Source organism: Anopheles moucheti, chromosome 2, assembly GCF_943734755.1.
Source record: "Anopheles moucheti chromosome 2, idAnoMoucSN_F20_07, whole genome shotgun sequence".
In the NCBI taxonomy this organism is placed as follows: Eukaryota; Metazoa; Arthropoda; class Insecta; order Diptera; family Culicidae; genus Anopheles; species Anopheles moucheti.
In genome coordinates this window covers 14,793,000-14,815,479 of record NC_069140.1, presented here as the reverse complement: position 1 = coordinate 14,815,479, position 22,480 = coordinate 14,793,000, and the positions used below count along the sequence as shown (strand labels likewise).

Sequence of the window (22,480 nt, the reverse complement as noted above, 5' to 3'; positions counted from 1 at the left end):
CGAGGTCATCAGCGCCGTCAAACAGTTGGAATGTAATAAGTCAGCTGGCAGCGATGGGCTGGTGGCAGAACTGTTTAAGATGGGACCGGAGAGGCTTGCCGTTATCATGCATAGGCTGATCCTAAGGATTTGGGACCAGGAAGAACTACCAGGACCAGGAAGTTGGACTGTGCTAACTTCCAAGCCATCACAGTCCTCAATGCCACCTATAAGATCCTCTCCCACATACTCTTCTGCAGACTTGCGCCCCTTGCTACAGATTTCGTCGGAAACTACCAGGCTGGGTTTGTTGGAAGCTAATCGACCACCGACCAAATCTTTACTCTTCGGCAGATCCTCCTGAAGTGCCGAGAGCCCAGATCCCCACGCACAACCTACGTTCATAGATTTCAAGGCGGCCTACGACACCATAGATCGGACAGAGCTATGGAACACCATGCAGCAGTACGGATTCCCTGGGAAGCTGGTACGGATGTTGAGGGCCACTATGGATGGGGTGCAGTGTAAGGTGAGGGTTTCGAACATGCTGTCAGAATCGTTCGAATCTCACCGGGGTCTGAGGCAAGGAGATGGACTCTCCTGTTTGCTGTTCAACATCGCTCTGGAAGGTGTCATGCGAAGCGCGGGCTTCGACATCAGGGACACGATTTTTACCCGATCTCACCAATTCCTAGGTATCGCGGATGATATCGACATCATCGGACGGACATCTGCGGCGGTGTGCGAGGCGTACACCCGACTGAAACGCGAGGCTGCTAGGATTGGATTGAGGATCAATGCGACGAACATAAAGTACATGCTTGCCGGGGGCTCTGATCGTGATAGAACCCGACTCGGAAGCAGAGTATCAGTTGACGGCGACGATCTCGAGGAGAGGGAGAGGAGTTCTGCTACCTTGGCACGATCGTAACTTTGGACAACAACGTAAGCAGCGAAATCCGAAGGCGCATTGTTCAGGGAAACCGCGAGCTAGCTGAGCTGTTTGGCGGAGCAGACATCCTAACGGTGGCTAAGGCCGGAAGGATACGATGGCTGGGGTACGTGATGAGGATGCCGGACTCATGCCCCACCAGGAAGGTGCTCGCCAGTGACCCGTTCGGCACGAGGCGCAGAGGAGCGCAGCGAGTTCGTTGGCTGGATCAAGTGGAGCAAGACCTGTCGAAGATCGGGTGCAGCCAGGGTTGGAGGAATGCAGCCTTGGAGCGAGTTTCCTGGAAACGGATTGGTGACCTGGCCATGTCAGCCCGACGTGCTCAACTGTGAGCGGTCCAAGAAGAAGAAGAAGAAGACATAAAGATTTACACGTGTATGTTGATTCGTCGAACAGCGAATCATACTCAGCAGGCTGCGGTGGGTTGGACAGACCCTGCGACCCGTAGTCTTTTTAGGACAACATACGTATGTGGTACGCCCAAATTGAAATGGAGTGATGACGTTGATGCGCCTTAGAGAACTTCTGCAGCAGTTCAATACCGCAAAGTGTAAGTAACAACGCAGTTTCAGTTATTCTTTCAAATTGTACTACTAATGTACGTAATTTTCCAACAAATGACTAACAATTTATTGTACACAATGCTAATAAACCAATGTATAGTTGCACATACAATTATTATCTCACATTCTGCTGCCAGCGCCGGTGAGATTTGAAGAAGATGAGATAACGCGCGCGGAAAGTTACTGAAGAAAAAAAAAAACAAAGGATCGCTTAGTACTTGTTTATTTGGAGGCCGCGATGCGCTGGGGAAGTAACGAGGGTCGCGGATGGCACACTACTAACCACGGTACTGGTACCGATGTCACTAGCAGCAGATGCTTTGTCATTCTTCTCTTGGTATCGCTGAACGTTGTAGCGATAGAAAAAGTTTTTCCCATACTCAAACGATGCGATCATGATGGCACAGGCGGGTGCTACCTTTACCAGCCGTGGTGTTAACCCTGCAAACAGTCCACGGATACCGTTCATTTGGAATATTCGCCCCATCGTCTCGAACGTGCCAATGGCTTTGAACGGTTTCTTAGCCGCCTTGTCACCGTTCTGAGCGTAAAAGAATTGCTCTCCGAATGCGATCTGCTGATGTGTTTTGACCACATCGAAGGGCACGGTGAAAAAAGCGGCCACCCCACCGGAAACAGCACCACCAGCAAAGCTAAACGCAAACGTCGGTTGGCTAACGTTGAAGTGTTTCTTAATGGACTCATATGTTGTCCAGTAGATGCCACTGAATGGGACATCTCGCAGTATCGTGGGAAAGAAACCTTTCCACAGCCCAAACACGCCCTGTACTCGCAGCATGCTGCGGAAAGCATGTCCAACCTCTCGATAGCTTAGCTTCTCAGACTGCATTTTGGTGCGGATCAGCTCGAGAGGGTTCACGATTGTGACGGCAAGCACGCGTGCTGAGCTTCCCGCCAGTAGTGGCAGCCAGATGGGAAGTTCAGCATCCCGGCCTTTCTTTCTTTGGTACAATTCCTTCAAGCGAATGCGAAACTGTTCGTACGCCACAAAGTAAATGACCGTGGTTGGAAGGGCCAGTATCAGGGTTGGCCCTAAACCCGACCAGAGCGATGGAACACCCTCGTAACGACTGATTTTAGTAAAAGCATCCTAAAACGATCATGAGATAAGCAGATATCAGAGCTGGAAGTGCATTACACGTTGAAAACATCCCTGTGCCACTTACTATTGTTCCACTGAAGTGTAGAGCACGTTTGCTGATCGCCGATGGATTTAACGGGCCGTTTGGACCACATGGGCAAATATGGTCCATTAAACCATTGCAGTAAAGGTAGCATTTGTTTGATATCAGTACTTTCTGTTGTGCTTGTAGTCGCGTCTTCACTACATCCAGCGGAGTCACTGGAAGCAAAGAAAGGAGTTCGAAGTGGATGAATTGCAATTATTAATGCAACACATGTTGCATCATCCACCACACCAGCTGGTGTACTTACTGAACAGCGACGTTACTAGAGCGCCACTGCAGGATGATAGTATTTGTTGATATGGTCGGATTCGAAATCGGCTATCGTCCATATCTTCTCCTGCTGCAACCGATGCACTACTGTCCAGGCTGCGTGCCATCGTATTGTGCGTGTTGGTTTTGCTTCACAGTAACGGTAGCAGAAGGAACATCACTCGTGGCAAGCTTTTTAAAGGTAAACTAGAACCATTTTTTCGATGCGTTCAAAGAAAATGCACTACAAAGCACGAGTTGTTGACAGCAGCAAACAGATGAGATAAACAATCAAAGGCAGTGGTCTCCTGCTCAAAATAAAATAATGTTTTTAGCACCAGAAACGAAATAAATACAGGAAATATTTGACATTTAGTTAATTTTATAATAACACAGCCAGGTTGTGAATGGCAGTGCTGGGAAAGTATGATAAAAAGTTATTTTCCTTTGAGCAAATGCAGACGCACGAATTGATTTTCGCTCCTTTTGCTCAGAACTGTCAAACTGAATTGTCAAACGGTTTGCTTAGAAAATGAGCTAAGGATGACCTGCCGTACACAGGCGCTTCGCAAACCAGAAGATTTGATGCGACGGTAATTTTGCACGAGTGGATGTTGGTGCTGCAATCCAACCGTAAATCTGTGACTAAACATGACGGAAGCGTCCGATAAGCGAAAACTCAGTGAATTACGTGTGGTGGACCTAAAGCAGGAGCTGGAAAAACGTGGCAAGGACGGCAATGGGGTGAAAAATGTGCTTCTGGAACGGCTCACACAGGTATAGTTCGGCAGCAGACGCCATATTGGTTGTTCATGAAAAATGGATGCGTTTTCCTCCTATGCTGCGTTCGCTGCTGCCATGAATTGATCACAAATTTTCTTCGCTATTCGATATGATCGGCAGACGCTGCGTGAGGAAGGTCATGATCCGGAATCGATGGAGTTTGAGATTGTCGTTGGCAAAACTTCCGTAAAAAAGGGTAAAGCTAACGCGGGCGGTAAGACCGATGAAGAATCGAGTAACACGGATGCGGCGGTCACCAACGAATCGATTGCTGAAATAACGGAGACCAACGCAGCTTCCGAGGAAGGCAAATCATCCGAGGAAGAGGTTGCAAATGAAAGTGAAAAGACAAATGACGATGAGGATGAACAGGGCACGAAAGCCGAATCTGTGATGCAGGAAGTCGGCGAAGAGAAGGAATCAAACGCTGCTGAAGAAGCTGCACAAGAGAAAACAAACTCAAAGCAGGAGAAGGACGATTTTGTGAAGGTATTTATCGGGCTGGGGACAAATGTAAAACAACCAAGTAATGCGATGGTTTCGTGTCCTGTTTGCAGCCAACAGAAACTGTTTCGCAGGGAAAATCCGTCCCAAAGCAACAAGAGCAAAATAAACCCGTGGATATGAAGGAAGACTCGAAGGAAGCGGACAACGAAGATTCGTTAAACCTTACGATTGGCGAGGAAGATGAAAAGTTGCTACACGACAGCAACATGGACGCTGATCAGAAAGAGGGTAAGCATTGACCATGCACATCTCGTCGATCGCTGTAACACCTTCCCCGTTCTCCACAGTCGACACTCAGAAGAAGGAGCAACCGGCCGCAAAGGTTAAGGATAGTGCTTCGGAAGAATCGAAGAAAAATGACGAAAAACGCGAGGGCAAGATGTAGGTAGCAACAATGGAAGCGCCAAGTTTGGCAAGTTTCGCTAATTCGTTTCACTTGTCGTTTTTAGCGAGAAAAGCGTGGTCGCATCTAGCACCGAAAAAGGTAATGTTGAACGTCGTTTAGGTTGCCTATCGTCGCCGCGTTTGTTAGTAGTAGTGCTGCCGATTACCGCTTAACTTTTTATCGTTTTGAACGTGTGAGCAATAGTAAATAAGATGTCAATTTAACCACCTCAGTAGATTATTTACCGGTTGCTCAGCTAGCCGTACCGTACATTAAGGGCGCGTTTTCATAAGCTTTCCTGTTTCGTTTGATTGGTTCGTGTTCGTTTGAATTGTGTATTGTTCAGCAACCAGTACATACACGCACATAAACGCAAAGCAAACGATGAAGAGGGCAAGCGGGCCAGGGAATAATCATCGGGTGAAAGTGGTGTTGCACATGTCATAACTCCTGCCGTAATCGAAGAGACAGCCGGTGGTGTAGTCTGTATATCTGCAAAACGTTCGTTGTCTGGCAGAGCTGCAAGAAGATCCTGAGCAGTCCCTTTTAGAGTGTCTGTGTGAGAGAGAGATGAGCAGATAAACCGAGGGCCATCGAGTGTCACCGTGATGAAAGCGAGATGATTAGGTGTACCATGTTGAATAATCGTTCTATATGTTGTTGTTTTATATTTTTGCTCGGATACGCGAAATATATTACAGACGGCGCGGCAGCAAAAACAACAGCATCAACGGCGGCTTCAGCGCGAACCGGAGGCGAAAAGGCGACGACAGCTTCGCCCGCAAACACCACATCCACTGCGGCAACCACTGGTGGCGCCGCTGGAGGTGATGAGAAAACCAAGGGCAGCTCCGACGGTGGAAGCGGCACGGCTGCTAATGTAGGTCGCAATCTGTGGGTATCGCGGCTATCCTCGCTCACCCGGGCCACCGATCTAAAACAGATCTTTTCAAAGTACGGCAAAGTGATTGGCGCCAAGGTGGTCACTAACTCGCGCACTCCCGGTACGCGCTGCTATGGGTACGTCACGATGGCATCGGCTAAGGATGCGACGGAGTGTATCAACCATCTACATCGCACTGAACTGCACGGTAGGCTAATTTCGGTGGAGCGCGCGAAATCTGAGCTGGGACCGGCACGCTCATCCTCTGCAGGAACGGATTCTTCATCAGCGAAAGTGACCACCTCCAATGGCAATGCTGCGGCGAAGAGTTCATCCGGGGGTAAAAGCGACGCGAAGCCAAAATCTTCCACATCTAACGATAAGAAGAAAAATGGCGAAGTTTCAAAGTCGACCGTTACTACCACCGACAAGGACAAGAAACCAGCACCGAAAGATCGTGCAAAACCAACTCGGCCTACTAAGCCTGCGACGGACGGTAAACGTCCGTTAACTGCAGCTACATCACGGGCTGCGACTGGGGGCGAAAAAAGTTCCACAGTTGGGCGAAAAAGCACCGACACAGCAACAGCAACAGCAAACACTGGAAGGCGCAGCCGCGATCGGAGCCGAACGTCCCGTGATCGACGTTCGAACACGCACGGATCATCACAGGTACGCGATCGTGACCAACAACAGCAGCAGCAACGTTCTCGTGCCGGTAGCCGAGGGACAACCGGAGCAACAGGAGCAACAACCGCCAAAGAACCTTCCCGAGATTCTCGTGAAGTTCTGTCTTTGCAGAAGATCCGCGAGGAACGGGAACGCCATCGGTTGCGCGAACGGGAGCGGCAATTGCGCGAGGAGGAACGACGTCGGCGGGAAATACGAGTTCGACAGCGCGAAGAGGAAGACCGACTACAGCGGGAACGCGAAAAGCTGGCTGCCGAACGCGAGCGAATCGAAAAGGAGAAAGCGGAATTGCTGCGGATCGTACGCGAGCGGCAGAAGCTCGAGCGAGAGAAGATAGAACTCGAGCATCTGGAGCTGAAACAGCAGCAAAGGAAGTACGGTTGCAAATTCATTCATATTTTCTCCAACAAACACATTTCCCTTTCATTCTAGATTTCTCGCTAAGGTTCTTATGTTTTTGTTTTGCTTGTTTCCGTTGAAACAACTATCGTTTTACGCCCAAATACTCTCGAAGGATCTTTCTTTAAGCACACTGCTCTGCGTCATGTCGATCCGGGTTCCCGACTAAGTGAACGATGAAGAAAAACGCTCAAGTGTCTCAGACTGTCTCCGGTTGTTATGAGTTGTGCAGGGTTTCCTATAGTTGAACACACCCAGCCCAAAACCTGCCGAACAAAACACTAAATCGCATGTGTACAGCAGCTCGCAACAAAAGACATTACGATATCTGCATATAGGTGTTGCTGTACGATGATTCCTGTGGAATGCCGTATCCCTTCTCTTCTTCCATAAAGTGCTGTGTAAACAATCCAAAAGGACTTCGACTGTTCGAACCAGAGCGCCAAGGTTCCGCTTCGAGTGGATATGCAGACGAGGACAACAAACGGAGCTATACTAGCCTACTGGACGCTGGGATTCGTTTAGATATCGCTGAGCAGACAAATAATCAACGAGTTCGTAGAATTTCAAGGAACACACATCATTATCTAATCGAATTGTTCGTGACGTGTCTATGCACCAAAAGATTGTGTTACAAGATCTGACGAACTCCCCGATTCCTCGCAGTAGCTTGTGCATCTTTTGATTTTTTTTGCAGTGCGTGATTTAAGAAGTGAAACGTTTTACCGTGCATCAGACCATCTCAAAAGATACCATCAACAGTGTGCAACCTTGCGGACTAGATGTCCAGAAAATCAGTATTAAATGCCATGAGAATGACCAGCTGTTGTAGGACATGGATGGGCCCATTCCCACAGTGTCCAAAGATGAGCTGGTCTTCTGAGCAAGTCCCTTCCCTCGTGAATGAAATGCCCTTTATTGCGTCGAATTTTTCCTTCCCACTTAAAACACTTCCGCATTGAGATATACAAATCGATTTAACATTATAAAATTTTCGCAACCACACCCGTTTCAGGATCGAAGAGGCAAAGAGGTCGCTGAAGCGTCCTTCTACCGATCGGTATGATGATGACCGCAAACGTCCTGCACCAGATCGTCGTGTTGAAGCTCCACCGCCGCCAAGATTCGATTCGACCATCTCGTCCGGTTCGGGGTATGTATCCACACGGCATAGAATGCGGCTTAACTCACAACCAGAGTTTGGACAACGAAATATAATGTAAATTGCAAACTGTTGTGTCTCCTTTCCTGTGCAGTAGACGCAGCAACTACGATCGCATTTCGTCGTCGGACAAAAAGCCCCGCCTGGATGATTATCCGTCGTCATCGTCCTCCGCCAAGCGCGATGACTTCAGACGAGATAGCTTCAAACGTGGAGGTGGTGATGATTATAGGCGCGGCGGGGATGATTACAAGCGTGGGGACGACTTTAAGCGAGGCGGTGGGGACGACTTTAAGCGTAGCGGTGGGGACGACTTTAAGCGTGGCGGTGGGGACGACTTTAAGCGCGACTCCCGGGACGACTACAAATCCAGCGGTCGTTCGGGCGATGATTATGGCAAACGGGACAGTGGGTACAGCAAGCGCGACCTAGATCGTCCCATTTCTAGCTCGTACGATGGTCGGGGTGGTGGTGGCGGTGGCGGTGGTGGTAGTGGACTATTGTCGCAATCTATAGGCAAAGAAGGACGATACAGCGAACGTTCGAACGACTACCGTGGTGGAGGTGGCGCCAGTGGTGGCAGTGGAGGTGGTGGTCTGAATGGTGGTAGCGGTGGCGGCCGAGGTGGTGGTGAAGATCGCGATCGCAACAATTCCTCCAGCGGTCGATATGGGAACGATCGTGCTAGCGGCGGTAATGGCACTGCTTCCGGTGGCAATTGGCACAACAGTGCGGGCATGTCCCAGATCAGTGGCATATCGTCGCTGGGAAACTGGGGAGACAAAACGAACGATGGTGGCGGTAGCGGTGGAGGTGGCTGGCGCAATATGGACAATGGGCAGGACCGGTACGATCGGACGTACAATGAACGTAAACCGATGCAGATATCTTCCGGTGGCGGTGGGTTTATCGATCCGCCACGCACGAATCAGTTTATGGGTGGAAGTGGTGGCGGAAGGCCTCAGGATCGTTATGGGCAATCGATGTCCAATCGTTTCGACAATGCTCGGTACTAAACCTCCAATTCAGCTTTCAGTGGTAGGTTATGGTGGTGAAGTTGAAGTATTTAAGTTAACATTTGAATTCCTCCTTTTTCGAAGATCAATTGGCGGTATTGGGTTTTCCGTCTTTCCGCAATGGGAGGAGCTTTCCTACGTGTAGGGTACGAGTGTTCTTGATTCACAACTAAATCGTGTTATTATGCGGTGTTATTTGTGCATCTTCTAAGATACCGCGGAATAGGTATTCAGTAAAAAATGAGCAAGAGAAGTCAGGTGAACGGACAGTAGCGTGCTAAGCGGTACTGGACAAACGATTGGTGCGATTGGAGGGACTTTCCTGCTACGCATGGTAAAGCGTAACTCTAGTAAGGCAATATAAGACATTCAACCTCAATTAGACCGTTTCGCACCATAAGAATTCTAGTTTTTAATGTTAGCTGTACACTGGATACACATAGTACGTGTAGGTTTTTAAAATATTGAATTCGAACAATAGGGGGTAATCCATCACAAACACTACATTTTGCACAGTTCAATATCTGTTCCTACCAGTTTAATGTTCGAATAAGAACTCAAACCTGAATGTTTATCGCTAGAACCCGAAGTGTAGTGCAGGCAGTAAAGCAAGCTATCTAATCTACTTTCTCTATCTGTCTATTACCCAATAACGTACCGCCACAAGCCAGCCAATGTCCCACTTGCAATTGTAATTACCGACAAAGATTAATTGAAAGTGACGCGCGTTCACTGCAATGCGCGTGAAATTAATGAACTACGGCTAAAGTTTTGTATGTTTTACAGACAGGATTTTTTATTATTTTGGAATGCAAAATATAGCAGTAGTACCCAAGTTGAACAACGCGACACTATTCGAGTTTCCTAACAATTTTTGATTGCTGCCGCGATTGGACTATGTTGCTGTTGGTAAATATATTGAGGAAACCCGCGAAAAGAGCACGTTTGCACACGCAAACACTTCGAAGATTCCATCGTCGAAATTCATACCGATTACTGAGAGAACAGGTAGAATGGTGTACATATTCACCCGGTTCGCCTATAAAATGTTCCATTCGTATGAAGGGGTTTCTAATTAGTAAAGTAATATAAAATAAAACTACATTAAAAAGAAAAGGTAAAAAACGTGCTCTTCGGTGCTTTGATGACCACGAAACCCGGTTTGATTCTGTTGCCGGTGGATGAGCATGTTGGGGGGGGAACCGTCTCCGTGCGCTTCGCTTGAATCCTCTACCACATCTCTACATGATGATCTGCGGTTCGGGAACGCTTAGCGCGATGCTTTTGTGAGGTAACACTTGGCCGCCGTTGATGTAGATTTCGTCCTTCACGATCACGTCCTCGCCGAGTACGGTCGTACCTTCGAGCCGCACCCATCGACCGACAACACAACGCCAACCGATAATGCAACTGTCCAGCCACGAGTGGGACTTGATGATGGCGTCCTTCAGGATGGTGCAGCGCTTAATGCACACACCGTCCTCGATCACCACATTTGGACCGATCGTTACGTTCGGCCCGATCCTGCACCCGGCTCCGATCGTGGCAGTCGAGTCCACCAGCACGTTTCCTACGAATCCAGCTGGACCACTGTACAACAATTCCGGCTGTCGTTGCCGAAGAGAAGTGAGATAGAGACACATGCCGGTGAGAAAGTCCCGCGGTTGGCCAATGTCCATCCAGAAACCGTTCAGCTCAAACGCGTACAGTTCCTTTTCGTGTGACATTACGGGGAAGATTTCCTTCTCTATAGATGTGGGCTTCAGCTCGATGCGGGACAGAACGGATGGATTCAGCACGTACATTCCGGCGTTGATTTTGTTGCTCACAAACTCCTGCGGTTTTTCGATGAAGCTCTTAATGCATCCGTCTTCCGCGTACAGCACGACACCGTACTTGGACGGTTCTTCGACACGCGTTACGACGATCGTACCTTCCCGCCCATGTCGCCGATGGAACTGTTCCAGCTCTTTGAACGGGAAGTCGCATATAATGTCCGAGTTGAGCACGAAAAAGGGCTCCGTGCTTTCGGAGAGGATGGATTTGGCCAGTGCGAGTGGTCCAGCCGTTCCGAGCGGTTCTGTTTCGTGGGAAAAGATTAACTTGACGCCAAGCCGTTCAACCTGGGCAGACAGTTCCGCCTCCATCTGTTCGGCACGGTACGAAACGGCCAGTATGACTTGTGTCACACCCGCCTCGACGAGGGCTTCGATCTGATGCAAAAGGATGGGTTTGTTGGCAAACTCTACCAATGGTTTCGGGGTGCTGAGAGTCAGTGGCCGCAGACGTGTGCCGTATCCACCAACCAGAATCAGAGCCCGCATTCCGTTATCTTTACCGACGATGCCCATGTCCAACAGCGCACTCTTCTTCAGCACTATTCACTACAACTTCAAGTAGGCAGTGTGACACGTAACTAAACTGTGCTACACAAAGCTGTTACTGCAATAGCAGATCTTTCTTATAAGGAACGCAGCAACGCTGTTATCAGCAAATGTTTTCTGCTTAGCTAGCTATTTTTGAAATACCACCGGTTTCTATTTCGCAAAGATATTCACTAGGGAAATTTCACCAAAGATTAGTCTCAAGCGAGTTTGTTTCGAAAAACGGATTACGCTTCTTTATGAGAAACTTTTAACTAGCCACCGGGAAAATGGATGTTCGCTGTGCAGAGTGAATCATTTGGTCAGATGTTTACTTTGATTGCTTTTTTTAATTGTAATACTGGGCGGTGGAAAAATGTAATCAAACGGCCAGCGTTTGTTTGTTGACGTTTCAACAATATTCGTGTCACTTTGTTGTCAAGACTGTCAGTTTGTTACCGTGTTATCAGACGGTGATAATTGTCTCGGAGACTTTTTCTCCGAGACTTTTCAAAGTAGCTCAATCCTGCAAAAAAACTACGATTCTCCGAGATATTTCTGCGTTCATTTTAGCTTTCAAATCATTTGTATGTTTACGATCCGGTTTGTGTTTCTTTTTTATTATTTAAAACAGAGTGAGTACATTGTCACAATTGTACCGTCTGATTGCACGGTTATAGGCTGCGTACGTTTTCATCCTTTGATATCAAACAGCGCGGGAAAATTCGACTGTTTTTGAATAGATGCGACAGAATTGCGCAAGTAAAACCATGTACTTTTAATTCATGTATGAATTAGCTAAATAGTCGATTGGGTTATGCTTTTATGCAAAAAATTGAAATATCTGTGCAACTACAAACCGAGACCAACCCTGGCTGTGGCTGAGCGCATAAATGAATTTGACATTTCTTTGTTTTCCTAAGGTCATTCGTGAAAAAAGAAGGAAGAAATTAGTATTATTGCATCGAAAGTCTCACACAAAATTAACGCCTGCAAGAAAACGCACAAACAAAACTTTATCATTTACTAGTCTACATTTGTAAACCATCGCTTCGACAATGGTAATTTGAGTGTGCAATTGTTTGTGAGTGATACATCCAGCTAATCCTTATCGTTTCCTCCACAGGCCTTCACTTCGAATGATGTGAGAATATCTGATGGCTCGAAAGAATTGTACTACGACAAGCATGTAGATTATATTGCAAACCACGGCAACGACAAGAATGATTATGTGAGTATTGATTTATTTATTTATCTTCACCGGAGTGCCATTACTTCTGATTCTCCGTAGGAGTATTGCATGACAGAGTTCCTCCGGATGTCCGGCATATACTGGGGTGTTACTGGGTTGGATCTGATGAACGAGCTGGGCCGATTGGACAAGCAATCGATTATAGAGTTCATCCAAAAGTGTCAATGCCCGGTAACGGGTGGCATTGCTGCTTGTGAAGGTCACGATCCACACATTCTCTACACGCTAAGTGCTGTACAGATTTTAACCATTTACGGCTGTCTGGACGCCATCGATGTGGATGCGGTGGCAAAGTATGTAAACTCACTGCAACAGCTCGACGGAAGCTTCTTCGGTGACAAGTGGGGAGAAGTAGACACCAGATTTTCCTTCTGTGCCGTGGCCATTTTGAGCTTGATCGTATGTATCGCTTGTTGCTGTTGATCTTCGATCAGTTCAATTGATAGATTTGTTCTCTCTTTGCTAGGGTCAAATGGACAAGATGGATGTGGAAAAAGCAGTCAATTTTGTCATGTCCTGCTGCAACTCGGACGGTGGCTTTGGATCGAAACCGAATGCCGAAAGCCATGCCGGGTTAATCTATTGCTGCGTGGGCTTTCTCTCAATTACGGACCAACTGCATCGACTAGATTGTGAGCGATTGGCCTGGTGGTTGTGCGAGCGACAACTCCCAAGCGGCGGTCTCAACGGACGGCCCGAAAAGCTGCCCGATGTCTGCTATTCGTGGTGGGTGTTGGCTTCCCTCACGATCATCGGTCGGCTACATTGGATCAGTTCGGAAAAGTTGGAAAATTTCATCCTCTCGTGTCAGGATGCGGAGACGGGTGGGTTTGCAGATCGTACCGGAAACTTACCGGACATTTTCCACACCTTGTTCGGGCTGGGCGCCCTATCGTTGCTGGGCGATAAGCGACTGAAACCGGTCAATCCCACGTTCTGTATGCCACAGTATGTCATCGAGCGATGTAATCTGAAGCCAAAAGTAATTGTGCTGTAGACGTCCCGATACGATAGTTGCACATTATGTGCAACGCTTTTATTATTTAACATCAAATGCAACCACAAAAAGTAGATGATGGAACAATGGAAATCCCCCTTTCTTTTCCAATGAGTACGCTTAGATAATAAATGACAGCCATCCAAAGATCAACAGCAATCCACCCATTGGAGTGAGCCGAACCACGCTGCGATCGTTTGTGAAGGCGACGTAGTAGCACGTTCCACAAAACAATGTCATGCCACACATCATGAGAGTGGTCGTCTGTGGGATGTAAAGGACATTGTTTAGCACATGCACAAAGGATTATTGTTGAAGAATATGCGATCGATCCTCCTTACCAGATATGGACGCCGGGAAAATGGAGCAGCCATAAGGGCCAACGAGTGGATGAAATGATAACGGTTGGTCATTTCGAAGATCTGTTTCGGATCGCGATCCTGCATGTCTTCATCCTTCGGTAAAAAATGGTAATGAGCTCCAATAGCTCCGAGAACGACAGCTGCTGCACCGCTCAGTCCTGCCAGACGTATGATATGGCGATTGTGACCCAGAAGCTTCCACAATGGAGGCAGTGCCTGCTGGGCTACGGTCGCAGTATGGGTTGCTGCATTTTGCGCAATGGCTTTCGGTTTCAAGCCCTAGAAAGAAGAAGCCGATATGTTGTATCTATTTCGTTGGTACGAAAACAAGGTGTGGCTTTGAAATATGGCAGCGATAGAAGACCAACGTTGTTTTTCAACCACCTAAAGAACCACCATCAAGATCAGGTCCAAACGAACCGAATTTAGCAACAGTTGACAGACAGTAGACAGAGCTGTTTTCGTAATTAATAACTCCCGATGAAAGGCGTCGTCCTGTTCGCCGCATCAAAGTTTTTTTTAGAAACAATACGTACCACAGCTTTCGCGCCATGGGACGCCATCGACCACATAGTGGAGGATACAGGATTATTGAAGAGGACGTAATTCATGGCCTCATTTAAACCCATTTTACAGTGAAACTGTGTGTTTTATTCCGACAACTATTTACGCACAGGATGTTTTCAGTATAATTGTTTATTGGCTTGAAATGTCATACTGGAGAAGATGGTGGTCATACAGGTTTACACGTGCATTGGTTGATTTCTTGCTCATCATCATTCGAATGAAAATTTGCGGTCGTTGCTGGTTTGAATCTGAGCTTGAAACGGGAAACGAGTTGGGGAAATAGGAAACGAAGGACATTACTGGCTAAAAGTCTTCTGAACGTTTCTCGGTTGAGTATGTAATATAGTTCACTGTTGCTTGTATCTGATCGGATATTTTTTCCTATTGCGAAGGCAGTACATCCCACAGGTCCTTTACGGTGTAGCCATCCTTGAGTGATTCCATCGCGAAGCCTAGCTCCTTGCAATAGAAAGGCTTCCTTTGGGACTGGCCCGAACCATCGCCTGCAGCCGAATCTGCCAGGTAGGCTGTAAACTTGGAATTGATTTCACTGCCAGCAGAAACATCCAGTTCCTCTATATCGTCCATCGATTCGGTCGGCGCACGTTCAACGTCGGCCGGTGCTTCATAGAACACACCAAACACGGGAGTTTCCGTGTAGACACTGTGAAGTGAGAGCAACTCTTTGAACACGTCGCCGAGCCGATCGGCAGGATCGATCCGAAAGCCCAGTACATACGAACCGGCCGTTTCGAGCGTTTGAATGACCAATGCCGGACCGTATTTTGACTCGCGAATGCGCAAACTTGCTATCTGCATGTACGGCAGCGATATGTTGAAGCTGTTGTTCATCTCAGCGTACCAAACGAGCCGCACATTGCTCACGATCAGGATGCCAAGGTTTCCTTGGTCACTCGACAGGTTCCACACACCGTTGATGGTGTTGAAGATCTGTTCCTGGGGCTGCACCTGCAACTGCCCGGACACTACTACCGAGGAGCGAAGCTTCAGCTCTCGGTAGATGGTTGATCCCTGGTAGAGACGGAACACATCAAAGATGGATGCAAAGTGTTTCGTATTAGTTGCCGTCAGATTGGTGAATATGAACTCAAACCGTGAGTTGGAGCCAACGCTGAGAATATACAGCGCTTGAGTAGTTCCGCGAACTTTTGAAACGACCGTTTTGGTGTTCATGGTCAGTATGCAGGAGTATCCGACGGATAGACTAAACCGGTGGGACGTGATTGAATACCAGACGAGGCGTAGGTTGGTCACCAATATCCGACCACAGTCGCCACTGTTGCCTTTGGTGTCCTCCACAGAATCGAGCACATCTAGGATCACTTCCCCGCTTCGGATAGTTTTGTAGCTGGAAATGGAATGCCATACAGACAGGTTGAAAACGGACCTTTTGTGGGTAGTTGTGGCTTACACTGAAGGGATGTCAAATTTCACTTCTCTATCCTCCCAAACTGGTTTTTGGTTCATTTTCCTCGGATTCCACGTTAGAACCACGGTCACTGCTGTCTGTCGCTTTGTTATGTTTCACCTCGATCGATTCCGTTTCCATGGCGACTACATTGCAATGCTGAATAACACAAAATGTAGCCGGTTTTTTCTCCAATGGTCTTAATAGAATGTTTATTATAGAAATGGTTAGATTAGAAAAGTAAGAATTGTTCGCACTTTCGAAAAGAATCTTATTCGGATTCACTTCCCGAGCGACTGGCCGATCCACTGCGCGAACCTCCACCGTCGGGAGTGCGGGAGCGACTACGAGAGCCAGAATCGGAACGTGATCCGGAGCGTGAGCGAGATCTGGATCGCGAGCGAGACACGGACCTTGAACGCGAACGCGATGCTGATCCACGTCGCGATCCTGATCGAGAACGGGAGCGAGACACGCTGCGGCTATTGCTGCGAGTAGGAGAGCGACTTCTAGATCCGCTACGGCTACGACTGCCAGAACCGCTGCGACTACGACTTCTCGACTTTGACCGGCTGCGACTTCTCGAAACCGATCTTGATTGAGATCTTGTGCCCGATCTGAAATGCAGAGAATCCATAAGCTTAGCGGTCTTCGTTTAATGCAAAAGCTTTCCATAACATACCTCGATCTGGACCGGGACAATCCAGAGCGGTTCGATCCCTGTGATCTGGAACGTGAACGGCTTCGATCGCGATCGTTTCGTTTTGCTTTATCGTCGTCCTGATCGGCTTCCCCTTTGCCCTCACCGGCCTGTGCCTGACTTCCTTGCGCTTCCTCTTCATCCTCCTCTTCCTCTTCTTCCTCCTCGATGTCCTCATCATCTTCTTCGCCCGGTGGTTCGAGCTGCCGCTCGCGATAGCGTTGCATGCGATGCTCGGAAGCATTCAACGGACGATGCTTTACGACCAGCTTCGTGTTGCTCTGTTGTTGAGCATTTTTCTGCCGACGTTTGCTCAGCCGGACTCGCGTTTCCAGTTCGTTATAGTAGATACCATCCTGTCGCAGCACGAGATAATAGTTTTCTTCGTAGCCCTTCGAGGCCTTGCTCTTTACATTCCAGTTGTACTCGCGTGCCATCTTGTACTCGTACTCTTCCTCATCCTCGTACAGCGTTTCGTTGACCAGATCGCGACGCCGCTTCTCGAGCGTGTCCTCCGTCGGGAGGAAGTAGGCCACGAACTGCTCGCCACTTTCGTCCATCACACCACGGATCATGGCCTGCGACATTTCTTCGATCTGAGCCGGAACGTTCTTGCCGCTCGGTGCGGGATCCGAATCGAAAATGACCTGCGCACACGGATACTTCCAGTTGGCAAAGTCCGGAAAGACGGGCATGACCTCGACCGGCGTAACACCCGGTTTGCTGTAGTGCGTCGTGATGGGTTTCGTGTTGTCGTCGAACGTTTTCTCGATGGCCTTGACCTGCGCCTCGCGGTCCATGTAGAGCGTTTCCTCGCGCAAGCTTTTCTTCACATTGAAACCGACCTTCGCTTCCACCTTTTCCATCGTTTGCGGATTGAAGCGCGTCTGCTCGGTGGAGATGTACTCCGACTTTCGCAACCAAGACACACTCTTCGCATGCCGGCTGCTGCGCATTGAGTCCTGCGGCGTGTGAATGTCTTCCTCGAGCAGCTTCTCATCGGCCGGATCCAGTTGGGCCGTATGGTCGATTTGGTACAGATCCCGGTTAATCAGATCGATTGTGACACCAAGATCGTGTTCTGTGAGCACTTCGTAGCGATAGTTACGCTCCAGCGAGGTCGGGTTGTACTGGATGAAGCGGTCATTTTCAAACGGATAGGTAATAAACTTCAGATCAAAAGGAATATCCGGCAGTGTGTTGCAGTATTTCACACGTGAAATGAGCTCCGACCTGTAATGGAAAGGAGCAACATTAGGATGATGCCGGAACTCGGGCGGTTGTTTACTATTCTGTGGCGCCCGGCCAGTAGATTTACCTGCGCTCTTGCTGACGAACGGGACGCTTATCCGCCCCATTCGCACCGTTTTGCACGGTCGGAGCCATCGTTTGGCTACTACTTTAAGATTATTTTATCGAATTTGTAGGAAAACACGACACTCTACCGCTGTTGTGATTCTGTGTCAAAATTTTCACCGAAGAACCAAACTCGCATAGCTCGTGGTATAAACTCAAACCCAAAGTTGACGAAGCTTTCCGAAACTGACCGAAGCTGGTCGAATCTTGAGTGTGAATTTGAATTAAGAGTAACGGTTTCCGGCCACAAGCTTTGAACTATTGAATTTTTAGCCACTTTGTACAATACCTGAATATTCCGTAGAAGGGGAAGAAGAAGAAGAACTCCATTTGAATTAAAAATGCGCATTTTCAAGATCTAGCACCACTTTAGTACGAAAATGTAGGACGAAAAGATGCACGCAGCAGTGGCGCGGATGACAACTTGTTTGGGCGGTAATTTATGAAACCGTCATTTGAATTAAACAACGTGCCATGTGCTCTGATGTAATGTACAGACTGGAATCGTAAACTGGAACCAGGATGACCGGATTGTAAGTGAAGATGCTTTAATGATCCTTCTATGGCGACTTTCCTACTCTCCGGTAAATCGAGTTTTCTCGAGCTGATTATTACATTACAATGCTTCAAACAGAGGATTACGCCTCACGATGAATACCGCCGCTTTACTTACATCAAATGTCCCGTAGTATCGTTTATTGTAGCCGATTTGTTCAGCAATAACGAGTTTGAAAAGAGCTTCTAATGAGCGTAGGGTTTCGAATGTTTGAAAAACTGTATGCTGCTTTGAAGGGTGGAGTTATTTTTTTTCTATCCCCCCATGTCCACATCGTCTCACCTACCATTTTGCTAAACGAGGCCAAAACTTTATCTTGCAAGTCTCGGCGAACGATGCTCGAGTGCCCGAATGAACCGATACATTTATTGCGATGGCAATGGCAGAACAGAATACACACGCACGCACACACACTCCGACGGATTCGGTCGGTCGATCCGGTGCCCAGAGTTGAAATTGAACGAAAAGTTATAATTTACTAAGTAAATTGTATCCTACTCATCCAATGTATCTGCTTGCAGCACGTCTTCACTCACTCGGGTGCCTTAATTCGGATGTTCGGCAGGCCAGCAGCAGCAGCAGCAGCAGCCGCATCGGAAGGGCCCCCGTTTCCGAGCCAGTGCTGCGCCGTTTACGAAAGGAAGTGTTTCAATTTGCAAATTGAGGAAACCACCATCGTCACCGTCCCCGTGGCAATGGCGGGCAACTGCTTGTATTTCGATGTACTGAAGAGCAGACCGTGGTTGTTCGGTTGCTCTTGCTGACGTTTATTGCTCGTACGTACCGTGCGCTCGCCATACGGGGAGTCGCGCGACGGGGCTCGGAGTTGTCCCAGCGCCCAGACACTACGCGGCCGGCATGTCTTGGGTGCGGTACGGGTAAAAAGTTTTGTGCCAAGGCAAAAGTTTCTACCACGAGCATGGGTGTAAACCGTCAGCTTGTCGTACAAGCCCCGATCGGGTGTGTGTGTGTGGGGGGGTCCCCACTTGGGCGAAGTAGTACGGTACGGTAGGACCGGATCCGCTGAGTACGATTTCCCGATCCCCTCCACCATCAACCACAGCTGCCGGAAACGTGCATGGATACATATATCAATCGTCTCTACTACATCCCCCGCCCTCTGCTCCTACTCTCATTCATCCCCATCCCCCACACACCCCTCATTTGCATCGTACGCACACCTTAGAAACACACACACACACGGGGACCCTTGGAAGCACTCGAGAACAACACATAAACTTTTGCCTCCGCTGCTTGTAAAATCGTCCACGAGTCTCTTGCTCCAGTTGTTGATGAGCAATAGCGCCCTCCTTGAACGCCACTTGTCGAACTGTTTTTGCACCGTTGAGGGGGAAAACAACAAATAAAAGTAATCTTCAATGTTTTCGATCCGACAGCGCCTGGTGTCTCCAGTTACTGTAGTTACCGCTGCCATGGATGGACCAAGACGACGTTGAGAATGCATGATCGCGCGAGTTTACACAAGAATCGCTAGACTCACTGGACGAGTGTGAATGTATCAGCTGTCCGTTGCTGGGAACCGTCTGCTAACCACGTGGTAATTGCATTTTTGGTTAACGTGCTTCACGATTCGACCCAGCACCACTCGACAGGACCAAATGCACATTGTCCGCCTCGAGTGCATCGAGTGGTAGCCTTTCGTGGGTCGGTCTGTAGCTATTTTTAACACTGCAGCGAGTATTCGATGACGCTGCGAAAAATGTGTCCGGAGAACGGGGAACTCGCGCCACTGGAGGCTGGAGGTTTTTCCGGTTTCTAGATAGATATTTGCATATTTCTCCATTCGCATAAGAAGTACGTGCACGTCAGCGGTTGCTTCGTTGCTGCGATGCACCCACACTGTGTGCTGTGAGGTGAGTAGTTTTAGGCACTTGCCGATCTGTCGATCGGTGATGGGAGCATTACATGTAAAGTGTACATCAAACATGACGAAAATGTTGCCCCAAGTTCCGGGCGTCTGCGCGCGGTTTCCGCAACACCTTACAATTGGTTACGAAATTGCGTTTGATTAAAGCCATTTTGTTTGCACGGAACAATGAAAACACTCTGGATCGCGAGCGAGACACGGACCTTGAACGCGAACGCGATGCTGATCCACGTCGCGATCCTGATCGAGAACGGGAGCGAGACACGCTGCGGCTATTGCTGCGAGTAGGAGAGCGACTTCTAGATCCGCTACGGCTACGACTGCCAGAACCGCTGCGACTACGACTTCTCGACTTTGACCGGCTGCGACTTCTCGAAACCGATCTTGATTGAGATCTTGTGCCCGATCTGAAATGCAGAGAATCCATAAGCTTAGCGGTCTTCGTTTAATGCAAAAGCTTTCCATAACATACCTCGATCTGGACCGGGACAATCCAGAGCGGTTCGATCCCTGTGATCTGGAACGTGAACGGCTTCGATCGCGATCGTTTCGTTTTGCTTTATCGTCGTCCTGATCGGCTTCCCCTTTGCCCTCACCGGCCTGTGCCTGACTTCCTTGCGCTTCCTCTTCATCCTCCTCTTCCTCTTCTTCCTCCTCGATGTCCTCATCATCTTCTTCGCCCGGTGGTTCGAGCTGCCGCTCGCGATAGCGTTGCATGCGATGCTCGGAAGCATTCAACGGACGATGCTTTACGACCAGCTTCGTGTTGCTCTGTTGTTGAGCATTTTTCTGCCGACGTTTGCTCAGCCGGACTCGCGTTTCCAGTTCGTTATAGTAGATACCATCCTGTCGCAGCACGAGATAATAGTTTTCTTCGTAGCCCTTCGAGGCCTTGCTCTTTACATTCCAGTTGTACTCGCGTGCCATCTTGTACTCGTACTCTTCCTCATCCTCGTACAGCGTTTCGTTGACCAGATCGCGACGCCGCTTCTCGAGCGTGTCCTCCGTCGGGAGGAAGTAGGCCACGAACTGCTCGCCACTTTCGTCCATCACACCACGGATCATGGCCTGCGACATTTCTTCGATCTGAGCCGGAACGTTCTTGCCGCTCGGTGCGGGATCCGAATCGAAAATGACCTGCGCACACGGATACTTCCAGTTGGCAAAGTCCGGAAAGACGGGCATGACCTCGACCGGCGTAACACCCGGTTTGCTGTAGTGCGTCGTGATGGGTTTCGTGTTGTCGTCGAACGTTTTCTCGATGGCCTTGACCTGCGCCTCGCGGTCCATGTAGAGCGTTTCCTCGCGCAAGCTTTTCTTCACATTGAAACCGACCTTCGCTTCCACCTTTTCCATCGTTTGCGGATTGAAGCGCGTCTGCTCGGTGGAGATGTACTCCGACTTTCGCAACCAAGACACACTCTTCGCATGCCGGCTGCTGCGCATTGAGTCCTGCGGCGTGTGAATGTCTTCCTCGAGCAGCTTCTCATCGGCCGGATCCAGTTGGGCCGTATGGTCGATTTGGTACAGATCCCGGTTAATCAGATCGATTGTGACACCAAGATCGTGTTCTGTGAGCACTTCGTAGCGATAGTTACGCTCCAGCGAGGTCGGGTTGTACTGGATGAAGCGGTCATTTTCAAACGGATAGGTAATAAACTTCAGATCAAAAGGAATATCCGGCAGTGTGTTGCAGTATTTCACACGTGAAATGAGCTCCGACCTGTAATGGAAAGGAGCAACATTAGGATGATGCCGGAACTCGGGCGGTTGTTTACTATTCTGTGGCGCCCGGCCAGTAGATTTACCTGCGCTCTTGCTGACGAACGGGACGCTTATCCGCCCCATTCGCACCGTTTTGCACGGTCGGAGCCATCGTTTGGCTACTACTTTAAGATTATTTTATCGAATTTGTAGGAAAACACGACACTCTACCGCTGTTGTGATTCTGTGTCAAAATTTTCACCGAAGAACCAAACTCGCATAGCTCGTGGTATAAACTCAAACCCAAAGTTGACGAAGCTTTCCGAAACTGACCGAAGCTGGTCGAATCTTGAGTGTGAATTTGAATTAAGAGTAACGGTTTCCGGCCACAAGCTTTGAACTATTGAATTTTTAGCCACTTTGTACAATACCTGAATATTCCGTAGAAGGGGAAGAAGAAGAAGAACTCCATTTGAATTAAAAATGCGCATTTTCAAGATCTAGCACCACTTTAGTACGAAAATGTAGGA

At 48.6% G+C, this 22,480-nt stretch overlaps 8 protein-coding genes across 11 annotated transcripts; 2 read left to right on the top strand and 6 right to left on the bottom strand.

Annotated features, from left to right (window-relative positions):
* Positions 1-1,537: 1,537 nt before the first annotated feature.
* LOC128310698 (probable mitochondrial glutathione transporter SLC25A40) lies at positions 1,538-3,211 on the bottom strand. 2 transcript variants are annotated; one of them, XM_053047401.1, is made up of 4 exons: positions 2,950-3,211; positions 2,682-2,857; positions 1,778-2,605; positions 1,538-1,677 (listed from the first exon to the last, which is right to left on the bottom strand). In XM_053047401.1, exons 1-4 carry the CDS (start codon positions 3,077-3,079, stop codon positions 1,675-1,677), a joined length of 1,137 nt encoding a protein of 378 aa, XP_052903361.1. In that variant the 5' UTR covers positions 3,080-3,211; the 3' UTR covers positions 1,538-1,674. The 2 variants fall into 2 exon arrangements, with proteins under 2 accessions (XP_052903361.1, XP_052903360.1); XM_053047400.1 differs by lacking the exon at positions 1,538-1,677 and having other exon boundaries at positions 1,691-2,605.
* A 322-nt stretch (positions 3,212-3,533) lies between these two features.
* On the top strand, positions 3,534-9,625 carry LOC128301496 (SAFB-like transcription modulator). 2 transcript variants are annotated; one of them, XM_053038028.1, is made up of 8 exons: positions 3,534-3,728; positions 3,855-4,223; positions 4,292-4,469; positions 4,529-4,622; positions 4,691-4,725; positions 5,328-6,573; positions 7,614-7,751; positions 7,858-9,625. In XM_053038028.1, the coding sequence occupies exons 1-8, from the start codon at positions 3,603-3,605 to the stop codon at positions 8,774-8,776; spliced, it is 3,105 nt and encodes a 1,034-aa protein (XP_052893988.1). In that variant the 5' UTR covers positions 3,534-3,602; the 3' UTR covers positions 8,777-9,625. The 2 variants fall into 2 exon arrangements, with proteins under 2 accessions (XP_052893988.1, XP_052893978.1); XM_053038018.1 differs by having other exon boundaries at positions 7,855-9,625.
* A 151-nt stretch (positions 9,626-9,776) lies between these two features.
* On the bottom strand, positions 9,777-11,127 carry LOC128301510 (mannose-1-phosphate guanyltransferase beta). The gene has a single exon (XM_053038040.1). The coding sequence runs from the start codon at positions 11,125-11,127 to the stop codon at positions 10,018-10,020; it is 1,110 nt and encodes a 369-aa protein (XP_052894000.1). The 3' UTR covers positions 9,777-10,017.
* Positions 11,128-12,076: 949 nt separating this feature from the next.
* On the top strand, positions 12,077-13,636 carry LOC128309995 (geranylgeranyl transferase type-2 subunit beta). The gene is made up of 4 exons (XM_053046522.1): positions 12,077-12,200; positions 12,266-12,370; positions 12,431-12,790; positions 12,858-13,636. The coding sequence occupies exons 1-4, from the start codon at positions 12,198-12,200 to the stop codon at positions 13,386-13,388; spliced, it is 999 nt and encodes a 332-aa protein (XP_052902482.1). The 5' UTR covers positions 12,077-12,197; the 3' UTR covers positions 13,389-13,636.
* On the bottom strand, positions 13,392-14,434 carry LOC128309996 (transmembrane protein 256 homolog). Its single transcript, XM_053046523.1, has 3 exons — positions 14,287-14,434; positions 13,730-14,029; positions 13,392-13,652 (listed from the first exon to the last, which is right to left on the bottom strand). Exons 1-3 carry the CDS (start codon positions 14,377-14,379, stop codon positions 13,509-13,511), a joined length of 537 nt encoding a protein of 178 aa, XP_052902483.1. The 5' UTR covers positions 14,380-14,434; the 3' UTR covers positions 13,392-13,508.
* A 264-nt stretch (positions 14,435-14,698) lies between these two features.
* LOC128298339 (Bardet-Biedl syndrome 5 protein homolog) lies at positions 14,699-15,826 on the bottom strand. Its single transcript, XM_053034088.1, has 2 exons — positions 15,750-15,826; positions 14,699-15,686 (listed from the first exon to the last, which is right to left on the bottom strand). Exons 1-2 carry the CDS (start codon positions 15,803-15,805, stop codon positions 14,699-14,701), a joined length of 1,044 nt encoding a protein of 347 aa, XP_052890048.1. The 5' UTR covers positions 15,806-15,826.
* A 123-nt stretch (positions 15,827-15,949) lies between these two features.
* LOC128296718 (RNA polymerase II-associated factor 1 homolog) lies at positions 15,950-17,892 on the bottom strand. 2 transcript variants are annotated; one of them, XM_053032194.1, is made up of 3 exons: positions 17,765-17,892; positions 16,429-17,679; positions 15,950-16,363 (listed from the first exon to the last, which is right to left on the bottom strand). In XM_053032194.1, the coding sequence occupies exons 1-3, from the start codon at positions 17,830-17,832 to the stop codon at positions 16,018-16,020; spliced, it is 1,665 nt and encodes a 554-aa protein (XP_052888154.1). In that variant the 5' UTR covers positions 17,833-17,892; the 3' UTR covers positions 15,950-16,017. The 2 variants fall into 2 exon arrangements, with proteins under 2 accessions (XP_052888154.1, XP_052888155.1); XM_053032195.1 differs by having other exon boundaries at positions 16,441-17,679.
* A 2,350-nt stretch (positions 17,893-20,242) lies between these two features.
* LOC128299154 (RNA polymerase II-associated factor 1 homolog) lies at positions 20,243-22,182 on the bottom strand. Its single transcript, XM_053035025.1, has 4 exons — positions 22,055-22,182; positions 20,719-21,969; positions 20,423-20,653; positions 20,243-20,258 (listed from the first exon to the last, which is right to left on the bottom strand). The coding sequence occupies exons 1-4, from the start codon at positions 22,120-22,122 to the stop codon at positions 20,243-20,245; spliced, it is 1,566 nt and encodes a 521-aa protein (XP_052890985.1). The 5' UTR covers positions 22,123-22,182.
* Between the last annotated feature and the right edge of the window lie 298 nt (positions 22,183-22,480).

Excerpts from the sequence above, each read along its gene's own strand:
- LOC128310698 (XM_053047400.1), bottom strand. The coding sequence starts at position 3,079 with ATGGCACGCAGCCTGGACAGTAGTGCATCGGTTGCAGCAGGAGAAGAT. Across the intron at positions 2,858-2,949 it reads TCTAGTAACGTCGCTGTTCA|TGACTCCGCTGGATGTAGTG; the intron begins GTAAGTACACCA and ends CTTTGCTTCCAG. Across the intron at positions 2,606-2,681 it reads TACACTTCAGTGGAACAATA|GATGCTTTTACTAAAATCAG; the intron begins GTAAGTGGCACA and ends TGATCGTTTTAG.
- LOC128301496 (XM_053038018.1), top strand. The coding sequence starts at position 3,603 with ATGACGGAAGCGTCCGATAAGCGAAAACTCAGTGAATTACGTGTGGTG. Across the intron at positions 4,224-4,291 it reads AGAAGGACGATTTTGTGAAG|CCAACAGAAACTGTTTCGCA; the intron begins GTATTTATCGGG and ends TCCTGTTTGCAG. Across the intron at positions 4,726-5,327 it reads CGCATCTAGCACCGAAAAAG|ACGGCGCGGCAGCAAAAACA; the intron begins GTAATGTTGAAC and ends AATATATTACAG.
- LOC128301510 (XM_053038040.1), bottom strand. The coding sequence starts at position 11,127 with ATGGGCATCGTCGGTAAAGATAACGGAATGCGGGCTCTGATTCTGGTT.
- LOC128309995 (XM_053046522.1), top strand. Across the intron at positions 12,371-12,430 it reads GCAACGACAAGAATGATTAT|GAGTATTGCATGACAGAGTT; the intron begins GTGAGTATTGAT and ends GATTCTCCGTAG. Across the intron at positions 12,791-12,857 it reads TGGCCATTTTGAGCTTGATC|GGTCAAATGGACAAGATGGA; the intron begins GTATGTATCGCT and ends TCTCTTTGCTAG.
- LOC128309996 (XM_053046523.1), bottom strand. The coding sequence starts at position 14,379 with ATGGGTTTAAATGAGGCCATGAATTACGTCCTCTTCAATAATCCTGTA. Across the intron at positions 14,030-14,286 it reads CCCATGGCGCGAAAGCTGTG|GGCTTGAAACCGAAAGCCAT; the intron begins GTACGTATTGTT and ends TCTTCTTTCTAG. Across the intron at positions 13,653-13,729 it reads TTTCCCGGCGTCCATATCTG|ACGACCACTCTCATGATGTG; the intron begins GTAAGGAGGATC and ends TACATCCCACAG.
- LOC128298339 (XM_053034088.1), bottom strand. The coding sequence starts at position 15,805 with ATGAACCAAAAACCAGTTTGGGAGGATAGAGAAGTGAAATTTGACATC. Across the intron at positions 15,687-15,749 it reads AAATTTGACATCCCTTCAGT|CTACAAAACTATCCGAAGCG; the intron begins GTAAGCCACAAC and ends TTCCATTTCCAG.
- LOC128296718 (XM_053032194.1), bottom strand. The coding sequence starts at position 17,832 with ATGGCTCCGACCGTGCAAAACGGTGCGAATGGGGCGGATAAGCGTCCC. Across the intron at positions 17,680-17,764 it reads GTTCGTCAGCAAGAGCGCAG|GTCGGAGCTCATTTCACGTG; the intron begins GTAAATCTACTG and ends TTTCCATTACAG. Across the intron at positions 16,364-16,428 it reads TTGTCCCGGTCCAGATCGAG|ATCGGGCACAAGATCTCAAT; the intron begins GTATGTTATGGA and ends TCTGCATTTCAG.
- LOC128299154 (XM_053035025.1), bottom strand. The coding sequence starts at position 22,122 with ATGGCTCCGACCGTGCAAAACGGTGCGAATGGGGCGGATAAGCGTCCC. Across the intron at positions 21,970-22,054 it reads GTTCGTCAGCAAGAGCGCAG|GTCGGAGCTCATTTCACGTG; the intron begins GTAAATCTACTG and ends TTTCCATTACAG. Across the intron at positions 20,654-20,718 it reads TTGTCCCGGTCCAGATCGAG|ATCGGGCACAAGATCTCAAT; the intron begins GTATGTTATGGA and ends TCTGCATTTCAG.